This window comes from Exserohilum turcica (assembly GCF_000359705.1).
Source record: "Exserohilum turcica Et28A unplaced genomic scaffold SETTUscaffold_4, whole genome shotgun sequence".
NCBI lineage: Eukaryota > Fungi > Ascomycota > Dothideomycetes > Pleosporales > Pleosporaceae > Exserohilum > Exserohilum turcicum.
In genome coordinates, this window is record NW_007360247.1 from 791,965 (window position 1) to 803,981 (window position 12,017).

Here is a 12,017-nt window from a genome sequence, read left to right on the forward strand (position 1 = left end):
TTTATGAGAGCGACTACGCTAGCGGTGATAGACAGAGGGTCTGCCGTTCTCGATCATTCTTGGTCGCAAACAACTCTCAAGTGCATTGTGAGATGGAAGAGCACTCGAAGAAGCCAGGTTTCAGTTCAGCTGTCTTGGTCAGTGGCGCATCCCGAGATGCAGGTAAGAACTCAGCCTTGTGACATAAGGCAGACTTGGCCCCTAACGAAGCCGTGATTCTCGTCATATTTAACGTGTTCTGCCGGTAAAGAACTAAAGCAATAATGAGTGAGACGGGAAAGCTGCATAGGATCTCGAGGTCGTTGAGGTAGAATAGCCATGATGTTCAATGTTTACCCGAAGTTGAGGCAAGCGTCAAAGCATGGAAAGTGCATCTGTCAGCAGTCTGTGTCACATGACCTTTGCATTACAGAGAGCTAGACTCTTCCTCTACTTCTTCACATCAAATGAACTCAAGATAGCTGACTAATAGATGCATACGGCGTTTTAGGCTATGAACGTTACGCTGGGGTTGGTCCACGTGCCGCTTTCGCTGCACGCCGCAGAACTCCAGCAAATAGACGTGTAAATAGTCAGGGAAAGCAACGGATTTATGTTGTTCGTCCGTGTTCTTGGTCATTTTGTTTATCATGGGCTCTTGTAGATTTAAAGACTCTCTTTCCGCTTTATCCAGCGACTTTTGGTCCTTCTCCGGTAATAAATCGATGCTCTCCAGTTTCTAGTAGCTCAATCTTATCGCCCACAGCTACACAGCCATCCTCCAACGGCGTCACTTGCATCCCCAAGCAAGCGCTCTTGCTCCCTTCATCGATAACCCTATAGCTACTCAAGGTAGTCGAGGGTTCATTGGGATCTGGCTCAGCCGTCTTTTGATCAACGTTCGGCAACTTGCACCTCGTGGTGCGGCACGAAATGTGCAAGTCCAGCGATGAGGGGGGATCAGATGAAGATACCAGTTTAGCCTTTTTCCAGTGGTCTTCAGCGAAAGCGGGAGGGCCGGTGATGTAGATGTTTGCTCGGAATCGCATGCCGTCGAGGAGAGTGTGTTTGTTTTGCCAGATGTGTTCTGATTTCGGATGTACGCCAGGGAGTCTGGACGCTACATCATGGATAGAAGCCATGTTTATGATATGAATCGGGTACTATGGGCGCTATCAGTAAAATTTAATCTTACAGCGTATATTCTGACAGTGTACAAAGCTAGGACAGAGAACGGATGTTGAACGTACTGAATCTTGCATTCCAATAATCGGTTGAAATCCTACGTCCGCTTTCCTTGGTGCACACTTAAACACTTCGCGATGCGCATTCGTGTCGATTCTGAATAGTGCAATGGGATTTGCCGCACCAAGAGTATATCTTAGCTTTGCAAAGGTTTCGCGATCCACTTCTGAGGTCATGTTTAAGGCGACCGGACTGTCGCTCCAAATGCGCAAAGTCTCGTTCTTGTAATCCTTGCTCTTGATTCTCTCTTGCGGTGGATTGAAGGGTACCCTGAATTCTAGCATTGGCTCTGGTCTGCCACTCAGCTTTGCTGCCAGAATCTTTCCATAGCTGATGAGGCCTTCTTTGGTGAAGTCGGTATCTGGCGAGAAAGGAAATCGAATTACAAGACAACCGTCACTCTTGACCCATTCCCCATCTTCATTGTAACCTTTTGCTGATGGATCAGGTACCCATACCTCGGTCTCAACTTTCGCAAGACGGGGAAACTTTCGCTGGGTCATGAATTGCCATTCGCTGGTGACTTTGCCCTCCAGAGTTGGCAGGCTAGTAACTTGTTGTGCAAGGGTAAATTGACGATCGTATTTCAGGCCGGTTCGAACAACATCGCTTTTTTCCAACTCAATCGGGGCTCCGGATTTCAATGGGTAGATGAAGAGTGCTTTTACTGTCCATGGCTTCTCTGGGGTAGGGTCGCCGCCTTTGGCATATCTTTTGGAGTACTGGTCTTCAAAGTTGCTGCGCCCTTTGATCCCAAGTTTCCGGCAGCCAGCTGGGGGAGGTAGTGCTCTAGGGGTCTGTGAGAGGGCGAGGGCGAGCAGAACTATGAACGGGGAGAAGGCAACGAGTGCCGTGATTAGGAGGCCCTGGAGCGTGATGTTGATTCCAGCTTCTGTGAGGAACGCATCTCCCCCAAAAGAATTGTCGGCCATTTCGGCGAAGATGTCGCGTGGCCAGTTCAGAGAGAAATGGGGCGGTTGGAAGACACGGCTCTTATCGCGAAAACGCCGAGACGTGAGCCCAGCAAAATTCGTCGACGCTAATACATACGAGGCAGGCGTTATGATGGAGGAGCAAAAGGACAGACGGTTGTCTCTATGCTGAGCCTTTGTCCGACCTGCTCAGCTGCGGATGCGTGGTGGTCGAAGACGCCTGGAATGAAGTGAGGAGGGCTGAGTCATGTGCGGTGGCTCGGCTGTGCTCGTGACATCGTGCCATGAGCGCATCAACCGCACCTCGACCACGCGACTGCTGCCCCTCTACCACAACTCCCAAGCGTGCAGAACAGCTCCCGACGTGATGCGCGACAAGGCAGTATCACAGCACCGCCACGACCCTCGACCTTCCCGCTGAAGCTTGCTCAATTGCATTCCTTGACACCATGGCGGGCGAAGAAGCCGCGCAGCCCTCGCCGTCGTCGCGTGAGTAGCTACATTCCCCCCGTGCTCAGCTACATATTCATATCAAAGCAGACAGGCTTCCCACCGTCTCGGCATCGCAAGCTCTCCAGCACTTCAACGCCCGTGGCGCCCGCACGGTATCAACAGGCATCACACAGCTCGACAAGGTCCTCTCGGCACCGAGTCCTCCAGGCCACGATGTTTCGGGCGGATATATACGCGGCAAAGTGACTGAGATATTTGGCCCGTCGGGAGTCGGGAAGACGGCATTTGGGTAATTGTGGTCATATTGCAGCCTCACTATGACGGTGGTTGAAGGCAATCCAGGATACAAGCCGCCGTCTCGGCATTGCACGAGGGCCAGCGAGTTGTTTGGATTGGTGAGTAGATGCGACAAAAGGCACCGGGCCAGCGCTATCCAAGCAGTGGGCTGGAAGGCTAATGGCTTGTAGATGCCGCCTGTGCGCCTCTGGTGCAGCGCCGTGTCAGTGAGATGCTTGCCTCATGTCGACAAGGTCCCCCGCATCGGTCTGGAGAGAAGTCGGAATCACCCGCGGTGTCTCTAGAGGATATGCACGGTCGTTTTCACTATACAGCCGCACCTACGCTTGCACATGTCCTGGCTCTCTTTATACACCCACCGGCTGTGTTTCCCCCGCAAGACACGAGCCTGGTAGTCATCGACTCGCTCGCAACTCTCGTCGATAATGCATACCCCCGCCATGCAGAAGATCGCCAGGCCAAAAACAAGACGGAGCAGGCGCGATGGGCTGCAGGACGTCGATTTTCCGTGGTGAATGAGCTAATCTCGGCATTTACCAGGTTTGCTGCACGGCACGATATCGCCTTGCTTATCACAAGTCAGACCATCACACGTATCCGAGGGGCCTCACGAGCATTATTGGTACCGGCAATATCAGGGGTCGAGTGGGAAACCGGCATATCCACTCGGCTGGTTCTCTTCAGAGACTGGGTCCGACACGGGAAACCCAATGACAAGTCAGACGCCGATAGACTGCAAAGAGCCCGATTCGCCGGCCTTGTCAAAGTAAATGGCGTCGCTCTTGCAGAAGAAGGGGGTGTTGGCAATGTGGTGGCCTTTACCATTGAAACTGTGAGTCAGCCAATCAGCCGGAGAACCTTGATCGGGAGAGGTTCGGTCAGCTGTCCTCCGTGGAGATATCCCACTGACGCGATACAGAGTGGTCTTTGCGACATAAGCATAACGGCCAACGACATTACAGCACCGTTCCTTGTTTCAGCACAAACCCGCCCATCGAAAAGAGCATTTGCCGAAATTGACGAGGATGCTGGTGAAGAACCAAATTCTGACGAGCTGTATGGCTGGATAGAGGACGATGAAGTTGGCACCGAGGGCTTGCTGATTGACGAAGCCCTTATCAATGAAGACGACGCAAGCTCCCACTTAGATGTCGTTACAGACAGCCACAGGAAGAAGATTACACGAACTTCTCCTGCTCAAGACTGAGATTGGCTGTGTGTCTTTTCACATGCCGCAGCATGAATCAACATTCACGACGTTGTTGCGCCGCACCGATACACCGGCGCTAACCCGACAAAGTGTGCTTGCATCGGGGGTAGGCTCGTACCCCCTTACTCCCCCAGACGTAAGCTTCCAATGAAGATGCACATCTCGCATCCTGACCGATGAGACAGGCCACCCACGGCCCATGGCACAGGTTCGCTGCTCAGCCGTGTGGGGTCATCCAGACGCGCAGCAGCGCCCCGGATGATCACCCACACGTCGGCTTTGCATAGGTATAGACCCGGACACACTCATCAAGCGCTCTGACATCAGCAGCAAAAGCTGTCTTGATGACCCGTTAGGCATTTCCCTTATCAAGGGCCCAGCCAAGGTGTCGTCCATTCTCCCGCCGGCAAATGGGCACTGCAACTTTGTCGACTGATGGCATGCGGCATGCATTCTCATGTTGCCACACTAGCGGTATCCCGCCCCGACATGCGAACAAAAGCAAATATGGATTACCCAAACTTCACGCAGGAGTGTGTCACACCAGCACTGTGGTGCACACTAACTGGAGGACACGCAGGGATCGGGGAAGCGCCCCCGGATCCAAGCACTCGGTCTCTCTCACCGGTAAAAGTCGCGCCTTTTGCTGATGCTGACATGACATGCTTGGAGGCTTCGCAAGTCTGGGGTCAGCGGGGTCGATGGGTGATCTGGGCGTGGGGGCGCACGAAAAAGCTGCTCGTCATTACGAAGATGCATGGTGGCACACACCATGGAGTAGCCACCCGAGTACGTGATAGGAGCGGACGGCACGAGAAGGCTGCGGAGTCGAGTAATGACAAACACAGCACGACAAGCCATGTATACCATTGCGCCTTATGGCCCCACTGTGGCGCCCGATGCTCGAGGCCTGCCAGACAAACACCACTTTCCCATGCAGCCTTTGTCCAGACCCCCAAGCTCCAGAAGTCGTCCTCTCGGAATGAGCGGGTACGATAATAGGATCGTCGCCGCCGCCCCTCACCGCTACTCTGCCACAACCGGAAGCCTTTGTCAAGGACGCAGATGAAGACGTTTTTGGCTTTCCGAACGCCTATCGGACTCGCTTCACAAAAAAGAGTGAGGCTTTCGGGCAGCAGAGAACAGGAGCGCAGCGCATAGCATCGGCCATGGCACTTCTACCACCACCAACCAACTAGTACTCCTCTTTGTCATCCCTGGACTTCCCAAGAGAGAAGGTCCCTAAGCAAGTCCAACAAAGAACAACCCAAAATGTCACTATTTCACCCCCCCCTTTTTTCCCCTACCCCACGCTCCGTCTCCACATATGGGGCTGGCTAGCGTTGGGACGCGTCCGGCATGAATGCAATTTGTAGTCTCGCCTTGTCGCATCTCGTCTCGCCTCGCTTCCTCCCGTTGATCTCTCTTACCCCCATCCAGATGGGACGCACATGATGCACGCACGCGCACACACACAGAAGAGGGATGCACGCACGGCGGGTTATCCGAGTGCTGCGGCGGCTCCTTGGTGCGTACGAGTACATGTGTGTGTATCGTTCCGGGCGCCTCGGTGCCGAAGCCGAAAAACCGTCCAAGATCTTCGGTTTTGGGCGTTTGCGGCGCACCTGATATTCTCTGCGTGAGGGGAATGCAGCGGGGTTGTCAGTCAGTTCCCCTTTACGGAGGTTTCCATATTGATGGTGTTGCCGTTTTACTTTCTTAAACGGGGAATCAGGAAGCGCGAAGAGCAGGATGAGGCAGACATGTCGTGATTGAACTTGAATCGGTGCGTAATATTCGTTGATAACAAGACTGCATATCAGTGTGTTTCTTGTTGTCGAATCGATTCATGCATACTACATTGTTCATGCAAGGAAACGCAGAGAGTACGATATCACGCCAACACCCTACCTACCGGCCATCTATATGCCAGTTGCAGCGTCTAGCATTATATCCTAAGACCGCATATCCACGACTTGTTTTAGCCTATGTGTCCATGGCATGTGCGTCGATATGCGAAATAGCACTTACCAGTGATGACCTATCGATCGAACCACCCTACATAGCGCATGACGAGAAAAAGCATCCCCTTGAGAAGTGAACCTTGTACTTTCCCAACACATGCGGGTGAAAACTCTGGAGAAAGTTCTCTCAACCCATCACAGTACATGGTTTCATATCTACACGCGTGCGCAGCGCGGGGCATGTGCGTAGCAACAAATCAATACTTGTGTTAGGGCCGTGCCAGCGCGGCACCACGGATAAGTAGCACAACGTTTGTCCAACGTCAACAACAGACGGGAGATGCTGCGGGTTCTAGTTTGTACCCATGGGTCTTTACACGGATTAACCTTGTGCAAATGCTGCTTCTAGTGCACAAAGATAATGCAGCGGATACACGAGGTAAAAGGAGGGGGGGTGTGGTAATCGCAAAAGGGTGTGCAGTAGCGCGGCTTTTGACTATGCCGAATCTGTATCTAGACAGCAGCTATTATACATACGACATCTTATGTTATCGCGTCAAAACCAATGGCAAAGCGTTGTTGCTATGTGTGCATAAAGTTTAAATCCACAAGGAGAGAAATGCAGACTGTACATGCTAGTAGCACCGGAGAGCACAGCTGAGCGGACCGGACAAGACCAGATAGCAAGATAGCATGCAGCAGCGGGGTGTTTAGATAGAACCAATACTTACTTGTGTGTTGAGCAATCATGTGTATGTACTACATACATTCTCGACTCGTGTATGTGTGTGTGTGTGTGTGTGTGTGTAAGCTTACTCTACATTTCGGTCCATGCAAGACTGCAAGCAAGCAAGACAGCAGGCAAGATAGGGAGGAAGGGGGGGAGGGGGGAATAAAAAAAAGGGAAAACAAAATCCCACCATTCGGTAACTCGGTAATTCGCATAAACTTTGAGTGGCTTCGCCCTGGACTGGCTTACTTAGTCGCACACACATAAGAGAGACGAAATGGAATTTTCCCGTATTATTATCATATTTGCGCGCGCGCGCGTGTGTGTGTGTGTGTGTGTGCGTGCGTGTGTATATACACATACAAGTTCGTACATAGACTCGCTGTGCAGATCGCGAGAGAGAGAGAAAAAAAAGAAAAAAAGAGAGGATTGCGTCTGAGCTGCGAGTATAGTGCGCGCGCGTGTATGCATGCGCGAGTGCATGCGTCTGTATGTGAAACTCGAAGCTTCATTTTCTTCATCATGTCTCTCTCTCTCTTTCTCTCTCGCACGTAACAAGCCAACCCCACAAACCCCACAACCCACAACCCGCAAATAGCAAATAGCAAATAGCAAATAGCAAATCACGAATTTCGTAAGCAATCTATCTTCGCAGCACCCACCGCCGCAGTTATCCCAGCCAGCCCAGCCTAGCTAGCCCGGTCAATCGGTCAGTCAGTTAGTCAGTCAATCGGTCATTCAGTCGGTCAATCGGCCTGCCGGAACCGCCAAGCGCATTGAAAACCAAACAGGCCAAGCGAAGTGACAAGCCGCAATAAAACTACACACTTATATACATGCATGTATTATCTAATGTACATGCTACAGTACACGCAAACAAATGTAGAAACAAGCCCGCCCCCAACCTAGCCCAACCCAATCCAATCCACCAGGATCCATGTAAGCGCAACCCACCCAAAACAGCGGGGATGATGAATAAAAAAAAAGAGAGAGAGAGAGAGAAAATCTCACCGAGAAAGATACGCGATACACACACACATACACACACACAGGCGCGTATCGAGTGCCGATATGTGCGGGGGGGGGGTACGTATCGTGGGTTTTTAATTTTCCTGCCCGCTGGAAATGAGGGGCAGGGGGGGAAATACGTACGTACGTAGGTAAAGGAGGAAGAGAATACAGAGTGACAGAAAAAAAGAGGGACAGTTAGAGCCAGAGACCAAAGCAATAGCAATAGAGCAGGTAGAGACCGAGATGGACAAAAGGGAAAATACTTTACCTAGTTCATGCTCCATGCTCCATGCTCCACATCTACATCTACATCTACATCTACATACATCTACATACATCTACATATGCAATGCAATCACAACTGCAACTACAAATGCTTAAACCAGTCCAGTCCAGTCCAACTCCACTGCATCCCACCGCGAACCCACTTGCCGAATGCCGTTATTATTGGCATTTTCTTTTTTTGGGGGGGGGGGGTTTAGGGGGAATGCGGAGTGTGATTTTCCTTTTGTTTTTTGTTTTTCCGACTTGGACTTTCGCTGTGCCAGTGCCAGTGCTGTGTGTCAAGGCCCCCTCCGCTTGTCCGTTCACCCGCTCCCATGGGTATGTATTTTGACGTTTGCGACGTTTGGACCCGGCTCAATGGCATGGCGTACACCTTAATCATTCATCATTGTCGTTTTTTTTGTCGCGCTGCTTTCTGCAAGTGTGTCTGTATGTGTCTGTGATAGCACATAACATGGTATATCTGCAACTAACTACTGTATGTGCAACGCTATGTTCCGGTTGCTCCACATTTGGGGCGGAGCAAGCACGACAAGAAGCAGGAGTGGGGGGGCGCGGGCATCCCGAGCACAAGTAGTCAAATCTCGGAGGGTATTTCTGAAAAAAGCAAAGTTCAAGTGCAAGTTTGAAAAAAAAGTACAGCGACAGAGAGAGGCAATTAAAAAGTAAGAAACGGCTTTTTTGCTTCCCCACACCGGAAATGCCCCGAATACGGGGGTGTGAGAAAGAGAGAGAGAAGGGGGGAGTGGGGGGACCAGGGCCCTTAATCTTGCTTTGTACGAACCTTGTACATAATGTATATAGGAAAGAAATAAAAAAAAGAACTATTCTAATCGTAAAGATGAAATTTGCCACTCGTTAATTTTGTTTGCTCGTGTGCATGTATGCGTGTGTGGCTTTGCTTCTGCGAAAAGTAAACGGCTTGTCGCGAAGAAAAAGATAAGGCCCATGCAAACATGAGCTGACATGGGCAATCTCTCACCCTATACCGATGTCCCTCTTACCCGATTTCTCCACAAATTTGCTTCATTGTTTGAGATGCAATGGACCCGCCTCCCTTGCACAGCAGGGTGCGCAAAGCTCCGTAATTGCGTATCAGTATTGAGAGCGAGAAAAGCAATAGTATCTTTTCATCATCTTGATCATCAGCCACCGGGTCTTGACATTGTTCGTCCCCAAAAAAAAAATTGCGGCTCAATGCTGACGCACGTGGTGGTGGCTGTTGCTCTCAACGGCGTTGCATCGCCCCATCCGTCCCGTCTATTGAACGGCTCCAACACGGGATCCCAAAAGTCAATTTTTTGGTCTGCGCGCGCGGCTCATCCCTTGGTTATGCCTAACACAGCAACCGATGGTACCTGTCGTGCGAGTATTCAGCCGCATTCATGTTGGTGGCGAGATACTTTGGCCCGAGGTACAATTATCCTACCGAGTTCTTCCGGACTCCGTGAAGGATTGGCCTGGCGTGACTGAGTGCCGGTCCGAGGTACCGCGGGTATACCTTACACGGAAGAATTCATTCAACCAGGGGTGAGTCGCTCCCCAGGGGGGGTGCACCACAGTCTGGGGTAGAATGACATTTTTTGTTGGGCGCTTGGACACCATTTGTCTTGATTCGTTTTTTACTTTTTGGTCGGACTTCGGGGTCGCACGCGATTCGACAAGTGACTCGTTGCCATGGCCCCGGCCGGTTTCACATGTCGAAGGAAAAATCAATATCAGATGTGGCGAGACTCTGACAATGAATCGATATCAAGGACGTGCGATATGAGTGGCTGTTGCCAGCGATGATGATGAACTGGCGGCATGCAGGTACAGATTCGGGACTCAACAACATGCACCTTCATTCTCTTGCATAATGTGCCAACCACTCTTGGCAGTCTCCGGTTATTGATTTTTTCTCCTTCTCTTTGTTTTAAGATTAGTTTTGAGTCGTGTGTACTAAGCAACGGCGCAACCACCTTTGCGGCATTGGCATGTCGTCCAAAAATACTTTGTGACATGACCCCCACGTTAATCAACCTGAAGGCGCATGCAAGTCAGCCAGAAAGGCAATCCTCTCAAACGTGCTGCGGCGCTGTGTGGACTGCTTTCGTTTATCTGCAACAGCAGGCGGATAAATGGCTGCCTAGATTAAGGTATACGTATCTTTGGGCGTTTGTGCCACGACGGTGGAGTCGGCGAGATAAGACAAAGTATGGTTGATTGACTCGGTCGGCGTCACTGTGTTTAGTTTGGGCGATGGGGCACGCAAAGCGCGATCGCTTGCTTCTTTGATTCACTGCTTTTTGCCGTATGCTGATACGCACAAGCTGGACCGGGCAAGGACGCATGTCCAAGAAAAGCGCAATCTTGGAAGTGGATAACATGTCAGATATGGTGGCTTTTGAGCTGCGTCATTGACAAGTTGGACATGGGACTCGGCACCATGGCATGTGACGTAAAGAGTCCGACTGCTGATACGCACTCAGACTCGTCCTCTCCACGACGGCTTCATGTCGGTGGCATGGCTGGCGCGGTATGCCAGATGCGGCCTCTACGGCGAGAGCGACGTCCAAGCAGGAAAGGTGCGCGTGTGCAGCGTGCAAGGTCGCGCGGTCCGTGATGGCGAAGGACGCTCGTGAAGCTCACATGTGAGACCCCTCCGTAGTTCACGAACCGGCGGTCATAGCTGTAATATAATGTGCATTGCCCTTGCGCAGGGCCGTAATGAGCACTAGATATTGCCATCTGGGCAGATGTGATCTACAGAATATATTGCTGGCGCGGACCCAGATGCAGTCGCTAAGGCAGAAGAGTACCAGCAGCCTGGTACTGCGACGTTGGGTTTAGATGAAGCGCCGTTGGACATACGAGACTGTGCATCTTGTACATGTGGTGCAGCACAGGTGCGGGGATAGATTGAACAGGTACTTTGCAAACTATGCTGAGGGCCTTTTGCTTACCCATTGCGGTCCCTGCACGCGGAGGTCGAGTCAAACGGGAAGGTATCAGGGCGAAGAAGGCGCGACGAACATTCGATGGCCGGTGGCCGGCACGATCCCAAGGACAAACGGAGAAGGGCTCTGGATGCAAGTCGACATTGGCGCATGCGGGCGTGTCTGGCGAGCTGTTGGTGCGTGGGGTGCGAGAGGATGGGAGCCAGAGACGGGTTGGAGCTGTTGGTTTCGCGTGTGTTGCGAGAGCCGCATCGGATCGGAGACGCTGCCCACTTGCACTGGCTTCCGACCAGGCGCCATGGGCATGGCCTCGAGCCCGGCGGAACCTGCACCGCTTTGGGTATCGTACGCGGCGATCGAGCAGCAAAGTCAGGGTGTCTCCACATTCCACGACGCGGCGTCCATGGCTGTGAGTGGTGCATTTACTCCCGGCACAACTTCCTCGTGCGGCCCAGGCTGGCTGACGGGGGCGTCATATCTCCGACCTGCTTGCGTGACTCGACAGGCGGCAGCCTTAACCGCCAATACTTCCAGCTCAGGCAGGTCGGCTGGTGGGCAGTGTGGGGAACCCGCACGCAATTCTGGTACAGAGGGTGGATTTGCGGCCTGGATTTGCGGCCGGCTCTAGAAGCTCGCTAGACGCCTGGTGCTGAGCGCTGAATCGGCGAGTCAGTGCCCAAGGGGCGGAGAGAGGCATGGCAGGATTCGTGGTAGGATTTTTGCACCTTGGCCCGCGGGCTTTCCTGTCTGTTATCTGGGTCGGCATCCCAAGAGTCGACTACGTGGGAGTATTTGCAAACAGGCTCAGATTGGAACACTGATCCGTCAGCTGAGACACTACCGTGGACATGGCGTTGAGGAGCCCTTCTCCTTTGTCGTGCGTGACATTTTGCTTTTGCGCATCCCGGTACCGAGGGGGCGATGGGCAACCACAAGGCGTGCGAGCTAACCAAGCCCTCGACGTCCAGGTTT

At 52.1% G+C, this 12,017-nt stretch overlaps 3 protein-coding genes across 3 annotated transcripts; 2 read left to right on the plus strand and 1 right to left on the minus strand.

Moving 5' to 3' along the window:
- Positions 1 to 575: 575 nt before the first annotated feature.
- Positions 576 to 2,156, minus strand: SETTUDRAFT_138596 (uncharacterized protein; the record flags this gene model as incomplete). Its single annotated transcript, XM_008030167.1, has 2 exons — positions 576 to 1,142; positions 1,230 to 2,156. 2 exons carry the CDS (start codon positions 2,154 to 2,156, stop codon positions 666 to 668), a joined length of 1,404 nt encoding a protein of 467 aa, XP_008028358.1. The 3' UTR covers positions 576 to 665.
- A 399-nt stretch (positions 2,157 to 2,555) lies between these two features.
- Positions 2,556 to 4,113, plus strand: SETTUDRAFT_138601 (uncharacterized protein; the record flags this gene model as incomplete). Its single annotated transcript, XM_008030168.1, has 5 exons — positions 2,556 to 2,645; positions 2,697 to 2,898; positions 2,952 to 3,004; positions 3,077 to 3,738; positions 3,826 to 4,113. The coding sequence occupies exons 1-5, from the start codon at positions 2,606 to 2,608 to the stop codon at positions 4,111 to 4,113; spliced, it is 1,245 nt and encodes a 414-aa protein (XP_008028359.1). The 5' UTR covers positions 2,556 to 2,605.
- A 6,421-nt stretch (positions 4,114 to 10,534) lies between these two features.
- Positions 10,535 to 10,730, plus strand: SETTUDRAFT_21246 (uncharacterized protein; the record flags this gene model as incomplete). The annotated part of the gene is made up of 2 exons (XM_008029808.1): positions 10,535 to 10,546; positions 10,578 to 10,730. 2 exons carry the CDS (start codon positions 10,535 to 10,537, stop codon positions 10,728 to 10,730), a joined length of 165 nt encoding a protein of 54 aa, XP_008027999.1.
- Positions 10,731 to 12,017: the final 1,287 nt, after the last annotated feature.